At 37.6% G+C, this 24,682-nt stretch overlaps 2 protein-coding genes across 3 annotated transcripts in view; both read left to right on the top strand.

The window, feature by feature from the left end:
* Positions 1-1,353, top strand: part of TBC1D15 (TBC1 domain family member 15) — a 93,060-nt gene extending 91,707 nt beyond the window's left edge. For both annotated transcript variants that reach the window (XM_066369092.1, XM_066369093.1), the window contains exon 17: positions 448-1,353. In XM_066369092.1, coding sequence (XP_066225189.1) covers positions 448-666 — 219 coding nt within the window. In that variant the 3' untranslated portion in view covers positions 667-1,353. The remainder of the gene's footprint in view (positions 1-447) is intronic.
* Positions 1,354-18,151: 16,798 nt separating this feature from the next.
* Positions 18,152-24,682, top strand: part of TPH2 (tryptophan hydroxylase 2) — a 128,500-nt gene continuing 121,969 nt past the window's right edge. The window contains exons 1-3 of the mRNA XM_066365807.1: positions 18,152-18,256; positions 21,128-21,280; positions 24,451-24,634. Of these exons, the coding sequence (XP_066221904.1) occupies positions 18,152-18,256; positions 21,128-21,280; positions 24,451-24,634 (442 nt within the window). The remainder of the gene's footprint in view (positions 18,257-21,127; positions 21,281-24,450; positions 24,635-24,682) is intronic.

Genomic DNA, 24,682 nt, shown 5'->3' on the forward strand with positions numbered 1-24,682 from the left:
AAGAATTCTTACTTGGTCTTTGTATCATTTATGATTCCAAATACTTATTTTGATTCAGTTTTATAAACACTTATTTGGTAGCTATTCTGTTCAAAACATGTCAGTGGTAAGGAGACTTTGTGTATTAAGGAAAAAAGTGTAAATAAGATTAAAAAAACAAGGAAAATGAAGTAAATGCTAAATATTAGTAAACTAGATGTTTGTGGGAGTGTTAGGGTGGGATGGATAGTGATTGATTCAGAATAGAAGGTCAGGGAACCACTTAATGAGAAAAGTGGTTAAAATTCCATTTGGAGTGGAAAAGGTAGTTTGAGAGGGCACATAACAAATACTGTTAGAACAGATGTTCAGATTCTGTAATCAGTGTAGTCTTCATTAGAAGTGTTACTTTGTGATTAATTTTCTCTGTAGTCAATGATGGTTTTGTGTTTGATTTTTCATGTTCAGGAATTGCCACAAGCAGTTTGTGAGATACTGGGGCTTCAGGACAGTGAGGTTACAACACCAGACTCAGACATTGGTGAAGATGAAAATGTCTGCACGACTAGTTCTACATCTGCATTTCAGAGCAACTCCTTGCCTGTGCTTGCTGCCAGTGGAGCCAGAGATGACAACCCAACACAGATATCAGTGTCCCCAAATGTTAGCAGATTAACACCTGCATGATCCTTCTTGTTGCTTAATTTTTGAAGAGACACTTTGTTGCAACTTTTTTCAAGTACTTGACAGGTGGAAATTTAAAATCTTGGGTAATCGTGCTCTGAGATTTACAGAAAGAAAGTGTACTGATGTTCTTGCATTAAAGCTTTACAAAGATTTACACTAATTATTTTTGTAGTTACTTCTACCAAATAGCCTTTCTTTTTCAATAACATTCCTTAGTATTTTTATAGCCAAGTACATTTTATTTTCTTGCTGATGAACTGGAATTGGATAACTATCACAAGTGGATGAGTTGGAAATTATGCACTTTGAAAATGTTCACTTTGTTTTGAGTTTAGTGGGTTTTGAATTTGATTAAACATTGAGCCTTTCTATAGCATTCTAAGCTGAGAAGTAGATTACTACCCCATGACAAAATGAATTTCTTTTCTCTATTGTTTACAACAATACTCAGCTTAAATATTTGTGCTGGTTGAATGTGATTTAAATTGGACATTTTCATCAATGTACAGCAATGCAATTTATTGTGTAGATAAAAGAGCTATTTCAACCATAAGTGGATTGGCAGTATATTTGTTACATTGAACTTTTCTTCACTTGTGTATAAAGACTATATGAGTACTTATTTATGAGTATAAGAAAGGATAGGCATATTTTCTTTAACTGAATAAACTTGACTAGATTATATAACCTGATTTGAAAAAATTAATACATAGATTTAATATGAGATCTTTTTCAAAACTATTTTCTTAACCAAGCATTTATTTCATGAAATTACATTCAACCCCATTCCTGGTATAATTTTGAAATTAATTGCTTGTAACCTCACTTTACTAATAATGTTTATTACTTTTCCTAACAATGTATTAACTGATTAATCAGATCTTTAAATTTTTATAAAAAAAACTCTTTGCAAAAAGCTTATGTCAAAAATTTCAATATACTATAAGTCTCAAAATAATATTCTTTTGTATATGAACAAAGCTCTTGTTTTTTACCATGCAGTGTTGCATGATTTTAAGTTATATGGAATTAACATAACTGATTCCATTTTAATTGTAATTTGTTAACTCCTGTACATATCATTAAAATAAATTTGAAGTTGAAATAGTGTTTTCAGTTAAATTACAGCTAGAAATAGTCTGCTAGTTCTTCATTAGGAGGAAAAAAATCCTAGATGGACCCAATAAATTTCATATTTTTATATGATTGAAATAATCATTTGAATGAGTTGTGGAAATGAGAAAGTAACATGACCTTTTCTATAACTGAAAAAAATTTCACTGGCATAAAATTGGGGATAGTATTGCCATGGAGGACATAATTATGTTATACAGTAAAGCAGCTTCCTACACTTGATGCTAATAATACAAAATATGACGCAGTTTTAAAATGGTCCAATAGATAGATACCACCCTGTCCACAGAAAGTAAGAGAACCAAATGCAATTTTTTTTCCTACTTGAGTATTAACTGACAATCATGACAGTAGAACCATTAGATGTTGGTTTTTAATATCATATGTGTTATCTTTCATCAGTTAATAATGAGTAAGCCTATTCAGAAAAGAAAAGTAAACTGATCGAAAACTCAGCATCTCCAGCCTTTCATTTCCTGCTGTTCAGGAAATTGCTTAGAATATCTTGATGTCCTTCTTGTTCTTCCTGGACAGGGGCTTTTTGGAAGTTTGTTTCCACTACGCAATGTAGCATTACTTCAGAGTTTTTTAAAATCTTAATACATTTAGTAAGTTGAACTTTTGTCATGTTTTATTTTAAAACTACTTGTTAATTAAACATTTTTACTAAACAGCCTGTATTTTTATCTAGCACATTTTTTATATAGGAGTGATAATATAGTGCTAAAGTTTATTATTAAAGTTAGTTGACATACAATATTATATTAGTTTCAGGAGTACAACATAGTGATTCAACACTTACATACCTTACACTTAGATTACAGAGTGATCTCAGTTAGCCTAGTAACCGTCGGTTCCTGTACAAAGTTTTTACAATGTTATAAACTAGACTTTCCATGCTGTACATTACATCCCTGTGACTTAGTTTATAGCTGGAAGTTTGTGCCTCTTACTCCCCTTCACCTTTTTGGCTGTTCCTTCCACTCCTATCCCTTCTGGCAACCATTAGTTCTTTTTATTTATGAGTCTGTTTATGTTTATTTTGCTTTTTATATTCCACATGTAAGCGAAATCATACATATTTGTCCTTTATTGTCTGATTTATTTCACTTAACTTCATATCCTCTAGGTTTATACATGTTCACAAATGGCAAGATTTTGTTGTTGGGTATTTTTATGGCTATATTCCATTGTATGTATATGTATATATGTGTGTATGTACACATACATATGTATAAATACATATACCACATCTTTTTTATTAGTGGACACTTAGGTTGCTTGCATATATTAGCTATTGCAAATAATGCTGCACTGAACATAGGGGTGCATATATCTTTTTCAAAGTAATCTTAGTTTTCTTCAGGTAAATACCCAGAAGTGGAATTGCTGAGTCATGTGGTAGGTCTGTTTCTGATTTTTTGAAGAACGTCTGTACTGGTTTTTTATAATGGGTATACCTATTTGCAATCCTGCCAACATTGCAGAAGGGTTCCCTTTTCTCCAGTTCTTGCCAACATTTGTTATTTGTTTTGTTTTTGATAATAGCCTATCTGGAAGGTGTGAGGTAATACCTTAGTGTGGTCTTGATTTGCATTTCCCTTGATGATTAATGATGTCAAGCATCTTGTGTGTCTTGGCCATCTGTTTGATTTTTTGATACTGAGTTGTATGAGTACTCTATATAATATTTTGGATATTAACCCCTTATCAGATGTGTCAATTGCCAATATCTTCTCCCATTTGGTGGGTTTCCTTTCATTGGTGGTTTCTTTCACTGAGCAAAAGCTTTTTAGTTTGATGTGGTCCTGTTTGCCTATTTTGGCTTTTGCTGTCCTTGCCTGTGATAGTTTTAATGAGAGCCCACAGAACCCAGTTAGTCAATACTGGGTAAACTGGGGCTGCTGAGATCGCCGGGATAGCTCAGGTCAGTTTGTTAATCTCTGTATAAAGGTTTGGTCTTCAGTTTTCAGAGGATGCTCTGTTCATGCCTTAACATAAAATATAGACTGTATTATGTGATGTTTAAAGTTGATAAAAACTCAAGTAATGTCTATTTTAACAAAAAAGTCTTTTCATTTTTGCTGAGTCTATGGGAAACCTTTTCCATTTAAGAACATTTCTCTTTTGATTCATGTGTCTAGAATTCTTTGTATATTAGTAACTTTTGTCTTGGTGAGAACTGAAGCTTTTTTGAGTAAGGAAAACGTCTTTTGTGATAGGGATTTTTGCTGAACCTGACTTTTCCAAGGGCTTTTATGGATGCCAACTAATTCTTTATTAAAGATAGTTTATATATATAAAGTAAGCCAAAATGTTTATTGAAGAACCTAGACCTTCCCCTTACTTGTACGCAATTATGTTACAAGGTAATATCACTCTAGCTAGGATTCCTTGGGGTGTTCAGAAGATACATGAACCTCTTATAGTCTTTTGTGCATACATGCATATTTTAGGGGAAGGTCACATAGTTTCTTTTTAATTTTTTTTTTATTCTAGAGAGAGGAAGGGTGGGTAGAGAGAGAAACAAACACTGATCTTTTCCTATATGTGCCGTGACTGAGGATCAAACCCACAACCTCAGTGTATCAGGACAATGCTCTAACCAACTGAACTATCCAACCAGGATATTGATTTTAGAGAGAGAGAGAGGGAGGGAAGAAGAAAGGGAGGGAGAGAGAGCTGGGAGGAAGCATTTGTTTCATTTAGTTGTGCGCTCATTGGTCGCTTCCCATATGTGTCTAATTGGGGATCAAACCCACAATCTTGGTGTTTGGAGATGATGATGTAACTGACTGAACTAACTGGCCAGGGCCAAATAATTTCTTAAAAGTTTCCCTGATTTTCCCAAAAGTTGAGAACCATTATTATAAATTAATGTGTGAATGATAATTTGTGACTCATGCTAATTTAGTATCATCAATTAAAATATCTTCAGAGTGCTCATCTCCAAATCCTTGGTGTCTATTACCAAAATTCATGTCCAGGCTCTACTTCAGGTCTATGGAATCAGACTCTTTGGAAGTCAAGGAATCTGCCTTTTAAGAGGCGTCCAAGTGGTTCCTGAGCATCCTGAAGTTAGAGAACTACCATTCTATATTTTATTTCATAGTTCACATTTTGACCCTGGCTGGATTAGCTCAGTTGGTGAAAACATCGTCCTGATATGTCAGGGTTGCAGGTTTGATCGCTGATTAGGGCAACATTTTGGCTAGACAAGTCAATAAGTTTTTTAATAAGTAGTTCTCTGATTTTCTAAGGGGAATTTGCCCTGGTTCTGATCATTATTTTTAGTAAAAGTGATGCCAGTCATCTTAGCCTATTATTTTATGTAAATTTCCCTTCTTTCATTTGAAGATGAATTTTCAATGTCACTTTACTTCTAAACATGAAGCAATTAAATTTGAAATGAATTTGAAAGGTTTCCATTAGTACCTAATGTCACTGCCTGGCACTAAATATCTATGCTTTTAATGTGAATGCACTGCCATTTGATGCAATGTGTTTGGCCTGTTCTCCTCTTGGGTCTTTATAATACATGGATTTTCCGTTATAGACTTATGAGGATTGTTCTGATTACAGATAGTTTTTGCATTTGCACTGTTACGTCATTAGACTCCTCTATTTTTCAGGGTATGCATCTTGTCAGAGAGAAAAATATTGGGCCGTTAGACTGTACATATTTGTATAAATCTTGGATATCCAAAGCACTTTTACAGCCCATGGGAAATTGCACTACCAACTCACTCAAAAAAAAAAAATTACAATCAAAATCTCTTTTTCTAAGAACTACCAGCAATCAGAAATACTATATTTGCCTAATGTAGTTTAATCCCTAAAATTAGAATGTAATAATAGGTCAGCTATTACATACGTTTCCATTTCTCAAATGTCTGTATAGTATACTGCTCCTCAAACATCTCTCTCTGCAAAAGAAGACAGAATGGAATGAACAAATTCTATTAAGTTTAGCTATGATCAGTGAGTAGTCCAGTTCTGTTTCAGCTTTTTAATTAAGAAGACTAATTAACCTCAGAGATGGGCTTTTGCTGTGACAGTCAATAATACATGTTTTCCAGCTTCACACTGGCCTTATTAGAGGTATAAGACCCAATGGGTTTGTAGACTGCTTTAAAAATACAAATAGGGCTGTTTTTACATTGCTTTAGATGTATGGCCTGACTGGACAAGGGGCTCAGATCTCTTCCATGGTGGAGCAAGTTGCTCCAGTGGAGAAGCTGTCGAGGTACTTCTGGGTGCTGAGCAGTTACACTGTGAGCTGCTGTCACTGGTGACCACGGTGTGCAGGAGGCACCCAAAGGGAATTTGGGCCACGTGCTTTTTGTTAGCTGAGTGGTGTTCAATGTGTCAAAAGGAGTATTTGTGGGCTAGAAAGTCATTAACAGTTAATAGTATCTAACCCAAATAAATTATGTGAAGACGTAAATTGTTAACGTTTTTTTTGAGTGAAATTGTTTAGGTACTTTTTGTCCTCTTAATAGAAGTAATGCTATTTTAATACATAGATGCTCCTATACCCTCCTTTCCACCTTTCTTCCCCAAAAGGACAAATTAAAGGTACATTCTTTTGCAGATGTTAAAGTGTAAAGAAAGCAAACCAGAGAACTGATTTTTTTTAATTGTTCAATTTAAATTCAACTTTTGACTCACTTTGGGACAAATATTTATTCTCTTGATTTACAGAACTTTTAAGGATTCTCTATAAGGGTTAATGGACTTCCCAAAGGAGGGGAAACCCAGTCTTAGTCTTATGGCTCTTACATCCTATTAACTAATAGTGTTTTCTAAACTAGCCTGGAACCTTTTCTGTCCATTATGACTTGTGCTGAAGTTTTGATTGGTGAAGGTAGAGAGGAAGAGAAACCCTTTCATTGACTTTTAATACCTGAGAAGGGTAACAAAAGAAACTCGAGCTTCATAAACTAGAACTTACAGAACAGATGGGTTAGTCTTGACAGAGGCACATCTTTTCTTAGGGAGGAAATTTGAAGAATAAATATGTGCCAGCTGAGGTCTAGTGGATTGAATTCAGATGACAGAATCCTGGAGCCACTACTCGGCCTCAGCAGAACTCTTTTTTTTTTCTAATTTATTCCTTTGATCCTAGCAAGAATATAACCCAATCTTTTCCAGGTATGAGAAAAACCTCTCTTTTTTAAACACTTAAAAATATATATATACTTTACCACAGAAATTTCTTTTGGTTACTCTCTAAATTTGATTTTGTAATACTTTCTACATGTCCAGGTCACAGAGTGTTTCATATCTCAACTCTACTTTGGAATTAGAATAAATAGATAAATTTAGAAGAGTGAAGTTTATTCTGTGACAGGGCTTATATAATTGTGAACATTTCTTAAGTTAAAGTCTTTAATCCATTTTGAGTTAATTTTTGTGTATTATGTAAGATAGTGGTCCAGTTTAATTCTTTTGCATGTGGATGAACATTTCATTGATAGCTTCACAGTGTGGAGTGAATTCGTGAAGGGTCAAGCCTGGTTTAGGCCAGGGGTCCCCAAGCTTTTTACACAGGGGGCCAGTTCACTGTCCCTCAGACCATTGGAGGGCCCGACTATAAAAAAAACTATGAACAAATCCCTATGCACACTGCACATATCTTATTTTAAAGTAAAAAAACAAAACGGGAACAAATACAGTATTTAAAATAAAGAACAAGTAAATTTAAATCAACAAACTGACTATTTCAATGGGAACTATGCTCCTCTCACTGACCACCAATGAAAGAGGTGCCCCTTCCGGAAGTGTGGCAGGGGCCGGATGCAGCCCATGGGCCGCAGTTTGGGGACCCCTGGTCTAGGCTCTTAGACTCTGTTCTATATTTATCTTAAGGACTATACTTTTTTTTTTGGTATTTTTCTGAAGTTAGAAGCGGGGAGGCAGTCAGAATCCCGCATGTGCCCGACCGGGATCCACCCGGCATGCCCACCATGGGGTGTTTCTCTGTTTCTTCTGGAGCCATTCTAGTGCCTGGGCCAACTTTGCTCCAATGGAGCTTTGGCTGCAGGAGGGGAAAAGAGAAAGAGGAAGGAGAGGGGGAAGGGTGGAGAAGAAGATGGGCGCTTCCTTATGTGCCCTGACCAGGAATTGAACCCGGGACTTCCACACGCCAGGCTGATGCTCTACCACTGAATGATCCGGCCAGGGCCATACATTCTTTGTTAAACTTGAAAATGTTAAGAAGTATTGCATGCTCCCCCCTCTTATTTTTTCTTACTTTATCTGCCACACTGACTCAAAGGTTCTTAGTTACAATTTAGAGCTCTATAGCTATATAAACACAGATAATGAGTAGTGTTGATAGTGTAACAAATAAACAAAAGCTCACTCGCTTTGTCCACATCGCCTTCAGGCCAGGTAGCCCTGATTTAGACATGCTAATCATTAGAGGAATTTTGTTTGGGGCTTGAGTTTTTACAGTACAGCTCCTCCCACGACCCTTCCCCTTGACATAAAAGAAGCCTGAACTCTGTACTTTCTTCAGATAGATTTGAGGAACTGTGAGGGCTCCCATCTTCTTGATTGGTGCCTTCTTGATCAATAAACCTTGCTTTACTCCATACTCTGGTGTTTCTTTTCTTTTTTTAACTGATTTTTTTATTTTAGAGGAAGGAGAGAAAGAGAAACATGAATTTGTTGTTACACTTAATTATGTCATCATCGGTTGATCCTTGACCCGGGATTGAACCCACAACCTTGACATGTTGGGACAATGCTCTAACCAACTGAGCTACCTAACCAGGGCTCTGCTGTTCCTTTTGAAGCCTCAGGCACACAGACTTTGGACCAGTAATAAGAGGTGGTACTTCTAGATAAATTATAATTGTAACTAGTAATAATAATAGTAACCAGTAACAAGAGGTGGTATTCTGAACAAAAAGAATTTGTTTCCTCAAGACGCTCAGAGTGGCTTAGGGTGGGTGTGAAGGCTTGGATCACGTTATGCTTTATGTTCTTGGCATAGAGGGAGAGTTTATTCTGTGAGCTCCAGGACTCGGATGTCATAAGAAAAAATTAGTCAAACTGATGGGGTTGTTTATTTCAGAAAATGTCCATTGTACTTAATAGAGTGCCTGGCAGGATTAAGCCTTTAGTAAGTGCTATTATTATCTGATGGCAACCAAACAGATACTGCCTCAGGCCATCTTTAATCTTTAAGCTCTGTAGTTTGTTTTCCCTCCGGAACCATACTGTCCTACAGGAATAGCCGTGGGTTTCATTTGATTTGTTTCCCATTGACTGAGGTAATTTTGATTTTCAAATCCTGTGTATTCCGGTTTCATCTCATCTATTGGAGAACTGACCCCAAAATACATCACTATACTCTTTGTGCTTCAGTTTTACCCTCTTCACATTGGGCTTAAATATGCTGACCTTTTATCATCTTTGTTTATGAAGGTTGCTATAGAAACAATGGGTACACTAGTGTAAGTTTTTTGCTTATTAAGTCTGATCTTTCTCAAGTCAATCCTCTTTGTTGATATAGCAAATCTTAAAAATTAAAATCAGAAGGCATGTCTGTCTGCATTAAGCATTTTTAATGGCATGGAAAATTATAGTGACTGTTAGTCAACAAACATCTAATCCCTTTACCTGGCTGGAGGCTAACTACCTACTTCTCAGCCTTCTGAGATTTGAGAGTCTCAGTACTCACTGCTTAAGTTCATTTAATAACCTTCTTTTCGGGCTGATACCCTTACTCTCAACTGCCTGCTGCCCTTCAGCTCAGGGGATAAACTCCATTTTTCTACCTGGGGACAGGAAGGGAAGTGGCTACATAGAATAGAGGAGGGAAGTAATGGGTTTTAACTGTCCCCCCTTAAAGATGTAATTCATATGCCATAAAATTCACCATTTAAAGTGTCCAATTAAGTGGTTTTTAGTATGTTCACAGACTTGTGCAACTAGCACCAATATACAATTTTAGAGTATTTTCATCACCTTCGAAAGAAACTCAGTACCCATTAGTCGTCATCCTAATGCCCCCATCCTTCAGCCGCTGGCAACCACTAATGTGCTTCCTGTTTCTCTCCATCTCCATCTCTGTGTGTGTGCGCACGCATGCATGCATGCGAGTGTTTTGTATCTTCCAGACATTTCAAATAAATGGAATCATACAAAATATGGGGGTTTTTTGTGACTAACATTTTTCACATAGTATAATGTGTTCAAGGTTCATTCATGTAGTAACATATCAGTACTTTATTCTTTTATATTACTGTTTCTGTACATACTGTATTTTGCCTTTTCTTCAGTTGATATTTGAGTCTTTCCCACTTTGAGTTATTATGAATAATGCTGCCATGAACATTCATGCACAACTTTTTGTGTGGATGTATGTTTTCATTTTTCTAAGATATATACCTAACAATGAAATTGCTGAGACATAGGGTAACCTAGGTTAAACTTCCTGAGGAACTACCAAACATTTTTCCAAAATGACTATTTTACATATATGTAGGAATAAATTTCTGGATCATATGGTTACTTTATGGTTAACATTTTGAGGAACTACCAAACTATTCCAAAGGTGCCTGTAACATTTTTCAATCCCACCAACAATATATGAGTGTTGCACTTTTCCACTTCCTCCCTGAAAAAACTGTCTGCCATTTTTGTTTTAGCCATTCTACTGGCTTATGAAGTGGAATCTTGTATTTTTGATTTGCATTTTTCTAGTGACTAACGATGTTGAGCATCTTTTTATCTGCTTACTGGCCAGATATTCTTTGCAGACATGTCTATTTAAATACTTTAAAACAATGGTTTGTTTTTTCATTGTTGAGTTGTAAGAATTCCTTATGTATTTTGGATACTGTTTTCTATGAGATACATGACTTACAAATATTTTCTCTAATTCTGTGGGGTTTTTTTCTTGATGGTGACCTTTGAAGCACATTTTTAATTTTGATAAAAACTTATTATAATTTATTTTGGTTGCTTGTGTTCTTGGTGTTATATCCAAGAAACAATTGCCTAGTTCAAGGTTGCCAAAATATACCATGTTTTCTTTTTCTTTTTCTTTTTTTGTGACAGAGACAGAGAGAGGGACAGATAGGGGCAGACAGGAAGGGAGAGAGATGAGAAGCATCATTCTTTGTTGCAGCACCTTAGTTGTTCATTGATTGCTCTCTCATATGTGCCTTGACTGGGGGGGCTACAGCAGAGTGAGTGATCCCTTGCTCAAGCCAGCGACCTTGGGCTCAAGCTGGCAAGCTGTGATCAAACCAGATGAGCCGTGCTCAAGCTGGCGACCTCGGAGTTTCAAACCTGGGTCCTCTGCATCCTAGTCTGACACTCTATTCACTCTGTCACTGCCTGATCAGGCTCCTATGTCTTCTTTTAAGACTTTTATAATTTTAGCTTTAACATTTAGGCCTGTGACCCATTTTAGTTAATTTTTGTGTAGAAGTTCAACTACATTCCTTTTTATGTGGATAGCCAAAGTTGTCTCAGCAACATTTGTTAAGAAGATTATTCTTTCTCCATTGAATTGTCTTGCACTTTTATTGAAAATTGATCATAAATGAAAGGACTCTAAATTCTATTCCATTTATCAATGTTTGTCCTTTTGCAGTATCATAGTGTTTTGATTATTGTAACTTTATTGTTAAGTTTTGAAATGGTTTAACTACTTTCTTAGACTTTCAACGGCTCTTTTTTAGTCTCCTCCATTTATCCTCACTTCTAGAGGTATTTGAGTCTAGGGGATTCTATGGTATAAACTGAAGTGCTTCTCAGTCTTCTTCACTGATAGCTTAAGGTTACATTTTCTTATGTCTGCAAGGTCTGTGATCACTCATCTCTTGTCAAGCCTCCATTTTTGTTGTTGCTATTTATGCTATTCTTTTGTGCCTTAAAAAAAAAAAAAAAGGAAATCCTTTATTGTTGCTTTAGTGGGATTTCTGGAAGGAGCAGAAGTCTAACATTCTCAGTTAGGAATAAGAGTCCTTTAATATCTTATATAAATAATCCAGAGCTATTGTCTACACTTCAGTGTCCACATTCTCTTTACTCCTGTAATCTGGATTTTTCTTCTCTTTTTGCTAAAACTGCATTCTTTAAGGTTAATACATGACAACTTTATAACCAAATCTAGAGGTCTTTTTCTAGTCCTCATTCATTTTCTCTGTGGTTTTGAAACATTTGACGATGAGTTTTATCTCTTTTTTAAGCTTTCATATTTCATCTTTTTTAATAATCTTTTTACCTGATGACATCTTTTTTCTTTTTTTCTACCTTTAATTGTAATGCATTGACATTGTTGTGCAACCAATCTCCAGGACTTATCTTGTATAACAGAAACTCAGTATCCTATTTTTCCCTCCCCCACCCCCTGACAACTGCCATTCTACTTTGTTTCTGGGAGTTTGACTACTCTAAATACCCCATGTAAGTGGAATCATACACTGTTTGATTTTTTGTGACTCACTTATTTCACATAGCATAATGTCCTCAATGTTCATTAATCTTGCAACGTGTGTCAGAATTTGCTTTTATGGCTGAATAATATTATTAATATTCCATTGTATGTATATACCCCACTTTGTTTACCCATTCATTTCTCAATGACAGACACTTGCATTACTTCTGTATTTTATCTGTTGTAAATAATGCTGTGTGAACATGGGTGTATAAATATCTCTTTGAGAGCCTGCTTTCAAATTATTTTGGTTATAGCGATTGCTATATCATGTGGTAATTCTGTTTTTACTTTTTCAAGGAACCGCTGTGTTGATTCCACATTTGCTGCACCATTTTAAATCCCCCCCCCCAACAGTTCACAAGGGTTCCAATCGTTTTTCCCCTCTACATATTCTTTTATTTGGAGATTTCATGTTTACATCAGCCAATGTCACTGAATTCAACTTTCGAATTTCTATTCCCAGATCTAATCTATTTCTCAAATTCCAATCCCACATTTATAGTCACATGCTATTTAAAGTCACTTGGTTGTACTGTGGTCAACTCAAATTTACTATCCCTAAAGTTTTTTTCTCTAAAATTTATTCCTTCTTTGGAAATAGTGGTACCTTGAGATACGAATTTAATTCATTTTGTAACCGAGCTTGTAAGTCAGTCAACTCATTTATCAAACTGCCTATACTGGACCCATGAGCCAATGTGCCAACTAGCGGCTGCTTCCCAAATCACAACTTGTATCTCGGAATTTCACTCGGGTTTCGAACAAAAATACGACTGACTCGCAGTTTGTATCTTAAAAATTTGTATGTTGGTCTGTTCGTATCTCAAGGTACCACTGTAGTGGAAATTGCACTATTTCTAGCCATAAAGACTGATAGTTTAGTCCTTTTCTATTGGACTTCACCAACTCCTTGTTAATTCTTATTTTGGCATTCCTTTTTCTGTTCATAACTGCTGCCACCCTAGTTCAAGCTTTTACCAATTTTCTTTCCTCTTCCTAGTTGTCCTGCCTAGACTAAATCTTACTAAAGTATCATTTCCATTAGGGTGTAGTCTCAATACAAAAATAATAAGTGCTTCATGAAATATAAATGTTTAATCCTAGAATTCAAATTTCCGAACAGCCAGTACTTTATCCTGTCTTTCTTGTTTGATATTTGTCTTCTAACTTATTTTCTGTTAACTTTTTCTTTCTACGTTTTTCTTCTTTTTATTCATTTATTTTCCTTTAAATTGCTTTTTTTTTTTTGTATTTTTCTTAAGCTGGAAACGGGGAGGCAATCAGACAGACTCCCTGCATGCGCTCGACCGGGATCCACCAGGCATGCCCACCAGGGGGTGATGCTTTTCCCATCCGGAGCGTCGCTCTGTTGCGACCAGAACCACTCTAGCGCCTGAGGCAGAGGCCATGGAGCCACCCCCAGCGCCTGGGCCATCTTTGCTCCAATGGAGCCTTGGCTGCGGGAGGGGAAGAGAGAGACAGAGAGGAAGGAGAGGGGGAGGGGTGGAGAAGCAGATGGACGCTTCTGTGTGCCCTGGCCGGGAATCGAACCCAGAACTTCCGCACACCAGGCCGATGCTCTACCACTGAGCAAACTGGCCAGGGCCTTAAATTGCTTTTTAAATTTGGTGTTCCCCAAGGTCTGTTTCTGGCTCTCTTATCAAACCACATATTCTCCATGAGTGAAGCTGTACCCACATATATTCAGTTTTTTGACAAAACCTAAATCTCTTTAGCATAGGCCTCATTTCAGGTTTTGAACTCATAAATTCACATGCTAACTGGATATCTTTACTGGAACATTCACATGTATTATCCATAAAATCAAACTTCTAAAAATTTCCTCTTAAGTTGCTATTATTTATGTGTGGTCTAGTTCAGTGAATACACTCTCCTTCTCTGAGTCCTCCAACTCAGAGATTTGGGAGTATTCTGGAACCTCTTTTTCTGTTCCCACATCTAAGTAGAGATCTTATCTTATGGATTTTACCCCTTAACATCTGTTCTTTTCATTGCATCATTCATGCTGTTGCTTTGTCCAGGTCGTCCTCTCCTAGCTCGGCTCTTTCAAGTCCTAAATGGTTTATGCCTTCAGTCTTGAAGTTCTCCTCCAAGCTGCTACTTTTAAGTAACAATATGATTAGGCTATTGCCTTGTATAAAACCCTTTCAGTTGCTCTTTTCCATTTGAAGGATAAGATGCAGTGCAGAACCCACCGAATGCCATTCAAAATTTATCAGGATTTGGACCCTGCTTTTCCTCTTCAGCCGTGCCTCCAAACCATGCTCTACCATTGTTGAGCAACATCTGTTTTCTCTGTATTTTCTTTTTTTTAACTGATTTTAATTTATTATGTTTACATAGATTCAAGTGTCCCACCGAATACATCCCCCCACCCTGTGTTCCCCTCAACATCCTTCTTGTCCCCCTCCGCCCAACACCCTCCCCCTTTCTTCCAGGATTTGCTTTTCTGCTCTCTATAACACTGTGTTATGTATATATAATTTCATCAATCTCTTTCCTTTCTCTGATCCCATCCTCTCATCCCCTTTCTCTCTCTCTGCTTTTCTCTGGTCCCTTTGAATCCACCTCTGCCTCTATTCCATTCCTCAGTTCACATAGTTCATTGGATTTCTCAAATGAGTGAGGTCATATGATATTTTTCTTTCTCTGCCTGCCTTATTTCACTTAGCATAATAGTTTCCAGGTCCATTCATGTCGCAAAAGGTAATATTTCCTTTTTCATGGATGCATAGTATTCCATAGTATATATGTACTAAAGCTTTTTAATCCACTCGTCCACTGACGGACACTTGGGCTGTTTCCAGATCTTGGCTATTGTAAACAATGCTGCAATAAACATGGGAGTGCATTTCTTCTTTTGAATCAGTGATTTGGTACTCTTGAGATATATTCCTAAAAATGGGATGGCTGGGTCAAAAGGCAGTTTGATTTTTAATTTTTTGAGGAATCTCCATACTGTTTTCCACAGTGGCTACACCAGTCTGCATTCCCACCAGCAGTGCAGGAGGGTTCCCTTTTCTCCACATCCTCGCCAGCACTTATTCTGTGTTGTTTTTTTGATGAGCGCCATTCTGACTGGTGTGAGGTGGTATCTCATTGTGGTTTTAATTTGCATTTCTCTAATGATTAGTGATATATTTTCTTATATTGTTCTCTCTACATGAAATATGTTCCTTACTCTCTCCCATTCCCTTCTGACTGACAACACAAACTTACTTTTAAATATTCAGCTTGGGCAACACCTCCTAGAAGTCTCTCCTGACTCTGCTAAAGTAGCACTGAGCACTCTGTTCCTTGTTCATTTCTTCTTTCTTTTTGTGATAGAGACTCAGAGAGACAGATAGGGACAGACAGATAGGAAGGGAGAGAAATGAGAAGCATCAATTTTTTCTTGCGGCCTCTAAATTGTTCATTGATTGCTTTCTTATATGTGCCTTGATCAGGGGACTATGGCAGAGTGAATGACCCCTTGCTCAAGCCAGTGATCTTGGGCTCAAGCCAGCGACTATGGGCTTCAGGCCAGTGACATTTGGGCTTCAGGCCAGTGACCTTTGGGCTCAAGCCAGCAACCATGGGGTCACGTCTATGGTCCCACACTCAACCTGGTGAACCCGTGCTCAAGCCAGATGAACCCACTCTCAATCCAGCAACCTTGAGGTTTTGATCCTGAATCCTCTGCGTCCCAGTCCATTGTGCCACTTGCAGGTCAAGCTGTCCCTTGTTCCTTAGTGTCTTCTGTGGAAAAGTCAATATATTTTATTTCATTTATTTATTGCATGTATGCTTCTTTCAGTTATTCTGTGATAGCCTTGAAAGTAGACTCCAGTTTTCATTTACCCTGCATCTCCAGGATTTAGGGGTTTTTTTGGTTGTTGTTGTTTTGTTTTTTATTAAGTTGGAAGCAGGGAAGCAGAGACAGACTCCAGCATGCACCCTGACCGGGTTCCACCTGGCAAGCCCCTACCATAGGGTGCTCTGCCTAGCTGAGCTGCAGCTCCGTTGCTCAGCAACCACACTTTTTTTGTGCCTGAGGCCTAGGCCATGGAGCCATCCTCAGTGCTAAGGGCTAACTTTGCTTGAACCTCTTGAGCCATGACTGCAGGAGGGGAAGAGAGGGGGTGGGGTGGAGGGGTGGATAAGCAGATGGTCACTTCTCCTGTGTGCCCTTACCAGGAATCAAACTTGGGACTTCCACATGCTGGGGCGATGCTCTACCACTGAGCCAACTGGCCAGGGGCTACAGGACTTAGTTTCAATGCCTAACACAAAGTGAGTGCTTAACAAATCTTTGCTGAAATACACATCTTTCCAAACCCTGTTCTAGCTGGCAATCTATATATAGCTTCTTAAATGTACTATTGGTTAATATGTTTTTCCTTGTTTGGAATACTTAAGAAGTTATAATAGTGGAAAGCATGGATTTTAGAGCCAGTATGCCTGAATTTTAATACTGCCTCAGTCACCCTTTAATTGTATGAACCTAAGTACTTTGCATCTTAGTTTCTTCATATATAAAATGTAAATAATAGTTTTTGTTTTATTTTTGTGATAGTGAATCCCAATTTTTTCTTTAAAAATATGCTTAGACTAGAAATTAGCAAATGCTAAGCACTCAGGAATATTAGCTAATATTACCATTCCTTCAGTCAATGTATTGACTTTCCTCTGAGCTGGTCAGAGCTGATTTTTAGAGGAAATTTCAGCCAAATAATATTTCTAAAATTGGATCAGAAATTAATGATGTCCACTCAAAACACCAGGAACAATTAAAATTCAGTTAATATTAGTTCATCCATGCCTGTTTTGAAATTTTTTATTTTGTTTTCTATGTCAACAAGCAGTGTCAGCCCCATGTTTTCAGTTTTGCAGTCAAGCACATTTGGTCAAGTCTTCCACCCATCCTTCAGGAAGTTGGCAATAATTTCCTGTGAAATGGTGGATTTTATGACTTATTAAAGTATGAATAACTACATCAATTGATATGCGCTTCAAGTTTGTTGGATTTGATCTATTTGCAAGTTGAGAGGAAAAATTCACTAACCATCAGTAACATCAAAGGAATGACTAGGCATTTAGCTTCCTTTTACTTCCCACTTTGTGAAAAAGATTCTGTGATTAGTGCCTCAACTATATCTATGAGGTTAGTCAAATATATAGCTAATATGTATATATGTGGCTAAATCACATTTTCTTTACAAGTGTCTGATCAGCACCACAAAGTGGCATCACACCATTGGGAAGCAGTGCATTTTTTTAGAGCCATCACACACACACAGGTGCATGCACAATCTTAACGCCTCAGATCAGAAAAAATACTTATTAATATAAAATAAAATGGCTTAGGGATTCAATAGTGCTGATTTTTCTTAAAAATTATTTTTCTTCTTTTGGAAAGAAAGCACAAAACCTTTGAATTCATAATCATCTAAAGGCTGAGGTTAACTTGCCAGTAGCAGGTTTGAAAGATGAGAGTAACATCAGGGGAGAGATATTTTCTTTTACAAATAACACCCCGTTATGTATTGTTCTCCATCACCCACGTCCAAATGGTTACTCGACCTATGAAACAAATCGTACCATGGGCACAGATAACCCCAGGCTTGAGGTCTGTAATCTGACTGTGGCCATCAGCAGCCAGAAATGAGTTTCTTTCTAATCAGCTGTCCATCAGTCCCCAGTCACTCATATAAAAGAGCCTGGGGAGGGGAGGATTCACATTGCTCTTTCTTCAGCACCAAGGTTTGGGACAGCGCTCCGAGCCGGCTGCTCTTCTCACGCTCCTTCCTTTCTCAATCACCGCCAGCGCTACTACTGCCTCTCTAGTTCCCCCTGCTGCAGAGAAAGAAAATTACATCGGGATTCATGCAGCCGGCAATGATGATGTTTTCCAGTAAATACTGGGCAAGGAGAGGGTTTTCCCTGGACTCAGCGGTGCCTGAAGAGCATCAGCTACATGGCAGTTTAACAGTGAGTACTGGGTATCTGGCACTCTCTAGTGAGTTCGTAGCAATCGTCTCATCCTGCCATATTGCTGTTTGGACATTTGATGTAGAGCAAGCACACACACCTCAACTTCTTCCTCTTTAATCTGTGTACCCAGCCTCTATCCTGTCTGCCTCTGGGCTTCTTTCTCTCTGTATCTCTGTATAAAGTAAAGCATGCATGCTGATTGCTAGGTGCTAAACTTCTTTTCCTCACAATTTATAAGTAGAATGCAAAGGAGGTCTTGAACATCAACGAAAGGTTGTGTAAATCAATGTCTTATATCCACAACAAAAGAAGTGTGGAGAACTTTGAAAGGCCACTTATTGTGAGAAGGAACAGGGTTAAAAAAAATGAATAGATTTCTAGGGTTCTTGTAAGATTACTGTATCTCTTATACCCCATCCCATGTACACAGCCTGATTTTTAAACACAGAACTAATCTTTTCTATTTTTATGTATAGGTGCTGGTTATTGGAATAAAAGAAAGGCTGAATTCCTTTCAAAAGTTTTCCTGCATTCCTCATTACTCCATTTTTTTTCAGTTTAATTGATGGAGTAATGAAAGCAATACACCACTTGTTTCAATAATTTAAGATAGTTTTATATCTAAATATTAACAGAATAAAAAAGTAATATTTTGCAGGGTTTTAGATTCTGATCTGAGGTAATAGTCATGAGATTTAATAAAAAAAGACACTGAAAGAAAAACGTATTCAGATTTCTAGTCATTAAAATATTAAATGATATTTCATTACTGTACTATCAGACTTTATCAATCAATTATAATTCAGTCTGCACCATAGAAAAATCTGTTTTAATATTTCAGCTCTAGAAGGATATTTCAATCTTCAGTACTAGAAGGTTGTATTATTGTTGCTAAGAATGTTAAAAAATAATCAGGGCAATTTTGTAGAACTGTTTAAATCAATTTGCAAGAATGAGATAAAGAACTTAAACATAGATTTTCTAATATTTAAATATCATGAATATTCAGATGGGATATTACATGGAGGACCTTTGCAGCCATAATGTACTGCCAGAAGGAAAACAACAAAAAAACTCGGAGTTATGGTGCTTAAATATATAAGATTTGTGTGTTATGTAGTAAGGATGAGGCAGATGGTGAGAGTATTTAGACATTTGATCTTTTAATGACTAAACATACTCTCAAATGTCAATATCTGCATAAACATTTTTCTCCCTCAATTCATAAATAATAAAATATTTTTAATGATGTATAAATCTAGTGAGTGAGGCAATACTAATATGTAAAATAAAGCCAGTAGAAAAATCAGAGGAAAATAATGTCAAATCACTATTCACTGGGTTCCATATGTAATGTACATTTCTCAGTTTCATGAGGAAGTAATAGATTGATGTGATGGTATTATACCACTGTTTACCAGGGAGACAGTTCTCTGTTTACCTGATTCCTCATTTGTGTGTCCAAAAAAGTATACCCTAATTTTGCTTTTTCTGTCAAATGAAAGTTTCCAGCTTTCTTTTCTTTTCTTTCCTTTCTTTCTTCCTTCCTTTCTTCCTTTCTTTCTTTCTTTCTTTCTTTCTTTCTTTCTTTCTTTCTTTCTTTCTTTCTTTCTTTCTTCTTCCTTCTTCCTTCTTTCTTCTTTCTTTCTCTTTCTCTCTCTCCCTCTCTTTCTTTTCTTTCTCTCTTTCTTTTCTCTCTTTCCTTCCTTCCTCCCTCCCTCCCTCCCTCCCTCCCTCCCTCTCTCACTCCCTCCCTTCTTTTCCTTCCTTCCTTCCATCCTTCCTTCCTTCCTTCCTTCCTTCCTTCCTTCCTTCCTTCCTCCCTCCCTCCCTCCCTCCCTTCCTTCCTTCCTTCCTTCCTTCCTTCCTTCCTTCCTTCCTTCCTCCCTTCCTTCCTCCTTTCCTCCCTCCCTCCCTCCCTTCCTCCTTCCCTCCCTCCCATTAGATTAATGCAATCCAGCTTCCTTATTTTGCATTTCTAACAAAGTGCTCCAAGTTTCTGGAATCTGCCATTTTTATCTTTAACCAAAAGGATGAATAGTTACTACTCAGTCATGTATATAGTATCTTGAATAGCTAATAAAATGTTAATGGTTTTCAGTTTCTCAGATCCTACTTGTTGTACCTAATGATGGGGTAGTTCTCTCTCTCTCTCATCCTTCTTCATCACCCCTCCCCCACACCCCATGTCTTTCCCATTCTTTTCTTTTCTTTGTGGCTGAATTTTAACAACACTTTTCAGATATCATCTGCTGACATAAATGGCCTTACATGAATCCATCCCTTCGTGCTGGACTTCTGTAGATAGATGCACATTGGCAATGTGGATCTAGCTGTAGAAAGTAAGGTTATCAATTTCAGAACATGTCTGGACATATTTCAGAATGAAATGAGTATTTTGTTTTTAAGATTTAATTTAAACTAAAATTATTGTGAAAAATATTCTTTTGATCTGTTGAATTTTTTAAAAAAATTTTATTTCTTGGTCTTCTTTTTGTTATATTTAGTTTCCATATAAATCAATTTGGCTAACAGATCAAAGTTTATGCTGTAAAATGAACTTAGAAAGGCAGGAATTATTTATATATGAGATCTTTTACTTTATGATAGATGTTTGTTACTCTTAGAGTGAATCAAATCTGAACCCCCTTTAATATCAACCTATCTCAGACCATTAAAAAGTCATTTTCCAGAGTAAATTAGAACAATATTAATGATCAAAAAGTTATAAATTGACATAACAACTTATTGAGTTTATGATTGCTGGGGCTTCCAGCATATCAATGGAATATCTGAAAAAAATCTAGTGAAAGAGAACTCTGGAGCCTTAACTAGTATTTGTGTGTTTGTGTTTCTACCTCTCTGAAGCTAAATAAAGCTAACTCTGGCAAAAAGGATGATAAAAAAGGCACCAGAGGAAGCAGCAGGAGCGAAACCGCTGCTGACAGTGGCAAGACGGCGGTCGTGTTCTCGCTGAAAGACGAAGTTGGTGGACTGGTCAAGGCGCTGAAACTCTTCCAGGTGAGTACAAACAACTTGTCCATAACTGTAGAGGTGACCGTGTGCCTAGTTACAGATCTGTCATCTGTTATGAAATATTACTGAATCGTTTCTGGATAATGTGTTGAAAGTTTCAAAGAAACCATCGTCATGAGGCTTTACAAGGGGAGTTCGCCTGCCAAGCAGTGAAAGAAGCAGATTCATATGAACTGCATTTTGTGAATTCAGAGTTAGCCCATGAGTAATTCTGCAGACTGTAGCCTGGTGAGACAGTTAGTAATTAAAAAATGTGAACCTCACACCTGGAAATGCAAACACAAAAGGAGCCAAACAGAGTATCTTTAAACATCAGGAGCGTGCAGCCTGATTTGATTTAATCATGCCCATGTCCTAGCAGCACATTTATTGCCTAAAATGAGATACCTGAGTATAGGCATTTGGTATTCCCCTAAGCCTCAGTGTTTTATGAACTTAACTTGTCATTTGTAAAGATGAGTCACTCCCTTTGTACATAAACTTCCTCTTTGTCTTAAGGAAATGCAGTGGCCTTTTCCCAGGCCCAAATGGGTGGTTTGGACCCTGAAGATACAGCCTGGTTAAGAATGAGGTTAGAAAATCCAGAATAACTATTGCCTTCTTGCCAGGGCGTGCCTGATGGTTCCCCGATCTTCAGGAAGCACTGTCCCTTTGTTTGGGGGCAGTGACTGCTGATTAGCTGAAATAAGGGGCCTCGGTCTGAGGTGCCCTGGGCTGCTGGTGCAGTGAGAAGAGGGCTGGAATTACAGTTAGAAGATTCAGACCTGTGTTCTTCCTGCTTGGCTAAATCATAGCTGCATCCTAGGTCTAATTTCTTCACTTGTGAAGTAGCGGTAATTATTCCTACCTAACAAGTTTGTTGTGATGAAGTAATCTGAGTAAAAATGCTTGGTCAAGTGTGCAGCTCTGAGGCATTATTGTAACGTCTCTTTGATGATTGTACAGGGGGAATTAGCAGCCCGATTTGGCAAATATTTCCTTGTTCTCTTTTGACCTCGAAGAAAGGATCAAGCACCATAAACAGTAGTAATGGAAATCTGGGGAAATATTTTACACATAATTATATCATCCAGTGCTGTCTCTATACAGGGCCCAAAGGCAGGCCAATTCAATTAGACAGTGGGGTGCAGTGGAAAACTCCTGGAGGAGGAGTTAGCAGCCCTGAGTTTTCCCTTGGCCACCAGCTGGTCATGGGGTGTTAGCTGAACCCCTTAACCCACCTGGACTTCAGTTCCCTTGTCTAAAATTTCCTACTCTGCTTCAATCAGAGGACATTGAAAGTCCAAAGTGACAGAATCTGTGTGAAGAGTCTTAAACTTTGAAGTTAATATTAGTCTTACCTTTATTATCTGCCAGTTTAGAAAATATGGCATTAGTGCAAAGGTTAATCAAAATAGCAACAGAAGATTTAGTTTCCTTGTCACGGAACTGGTTTCTTTATCAATAGGAGGATGCTACTGATTTGCTCTTATTCTGCCAGTGGAAACCACTCTCCTCCTCCTGAACTGAAAATTCGAGACTGTACTAGGGATTGTGCCAATAATCAGAGTCCCATCCAGGTGTCTGCTTATTTGGGGGTGGGTTAGGGTGGAGAAGAGAATGTAATCTTGAGTCCACTCAGGAGAAGAAGACTACATTCCTGGGGAAATTTAAACCCGAGGTTTAAGTATTAAATTGCTTAGATCCCTTAAACATCTTATTGTAAAGAGACTATTACCCCATCGTGGGGTGGTAATTGCAACAAAACTTCCTTGTATGAAATTAGACTGGAGGTTGCTGAAAGAGAACAGTAACTAGGTGGTCCCATCTAGGGTTTTTGTTTGTGTTTGCCTTTTAATGTCTCTTGGCCTTCAGAGAGCCACACTTGGTTTCTTTCTCTTTTTCTCTTCCTCCCTCCCTCCCTCCCTCCCTCCCTCCCTCCCTCTTTCTTTCTTTCTTTCTTTCTTTCTTTCTTTCTTTCTTTCTTTCTTTCTTTCTTTCTTTCTTTCTCTCTCTCTCTCTTTCTCTCTCTCTCTCTCTTTCTCTTTCTTTCCTTCCTTTTTCTTTCTTTCTTTCTCTCTCTCTTTCTCTTTCTTTCTTTCTTTTTTCTTTCTTTCTCTCTCTCTCTCTCCTTCTTCTTCTTCCTCCTCCTCCTCCTCCTCCTCCTCCTCCTCCTCCTCTTCTTCTTCTTCTTCTTCTTCTTCCTTTCTTTTTTAGCATCTTTTTTTTAGCACCAGAGAGAGAGAGAGACAGAGAGACAGGAAGGGAGAGAGATGAAAAGCATCAACTCATAATTGTGGCCCCTTAGTTGTTCATTGATTGCTTTCTCATACCTGCCTTGACCGGGGGGCTCCAGTTGAGCCAGTGACCACTTGCGCAAGCCAGTGACCTTGGGCTCAAGCCAGCCACCATGGGGTCATGTCTATGATCTCACACTCAAACTGGCTACCCTGTGCTCAAGCCGGTGACCTTGGGGTCTTGAACCTGAGTCCTCAGCATCCCGGGCTAATGCTCTATCCGCTGCGCCACCACCTGGTCAAGCTTTTCCTTTTCTTTTCCTACTATGTGAGCTATACTTTGGCCCATGTTTCCCAAACATCGGCCATTTCCTAACACCATCCCAATATCTGCCTCTTGTACTCTTTATATATTTTTTCAAAGATTATTTTATTTCTAAATGTTACTAGTTTATTTTTAAATTCTAATTTATAGTGTAAATGTTATATCACTATAAAATCAGGGGTTTGAGTTTTAGTTATGATTTTTGGAAACATAAAAACAAAAATATAAATCTTGGAATTATATGATATAATATGAAAACCTAATTTCCCACCCAAACAATCATGAATACCACCAGAGGGATGTGGACAGCTCTGGAAAATGATAGTATTTGTAATTATTATAAATTTTATAAGGCCCTTAATATACCTTAATGTCTCCATCTTTTTTTTTAAATGAGATGGGAAAACTAATTACAGTCTCTACTCCTATTAATAGGAACACTGATTGAAAACACTTTTATGTTTTCAGTTTTCATCAACCAAAGAGGGAGGAGATGATCTTTTCTTCCTTGGTGGGCACTTGGCACCTTGGTTAAGAGTTGAAGGAGAACATCCTGTCGCATCTCTTTTCTTGTGCCTTGGAGGTGATTTAAGACGTTGCTTATATTTCCACAGGAAAAACATGTCAACATGGTTCATATCGAGTCCAGGAAATCCCGGCGAAGAAGTTCAGAGGTGGAGATCTTTGTGGACTGTGAGTGTGGCAAAACGGAATTCAATGAGCTCATTCAGTTGCTGAAATTTCAAACTACAATTGTGACGCTGAATCCGCCAGAGAACATTTGGACAGAGGAAGAAGGCAAGGCCAGTTTTTGCTTGTTGGGTGATTTTGCAATCTGAAAAATGT

This window comes from Saccopteryx leptura, chromosome 2 (genome assembly GCF_036850995.1).
Source record: "Saccopteryx leptura isolate mSacLep1 chromosome 2, mSacLep1_pri_phased_curated, whole genome shotgun sequence".
NCBI lineage: Eukaryota > Metazoa > Chordata > Mammalia > Chiroptera > Emballonuridae > Saccopteryx > Saccopteryx leptura.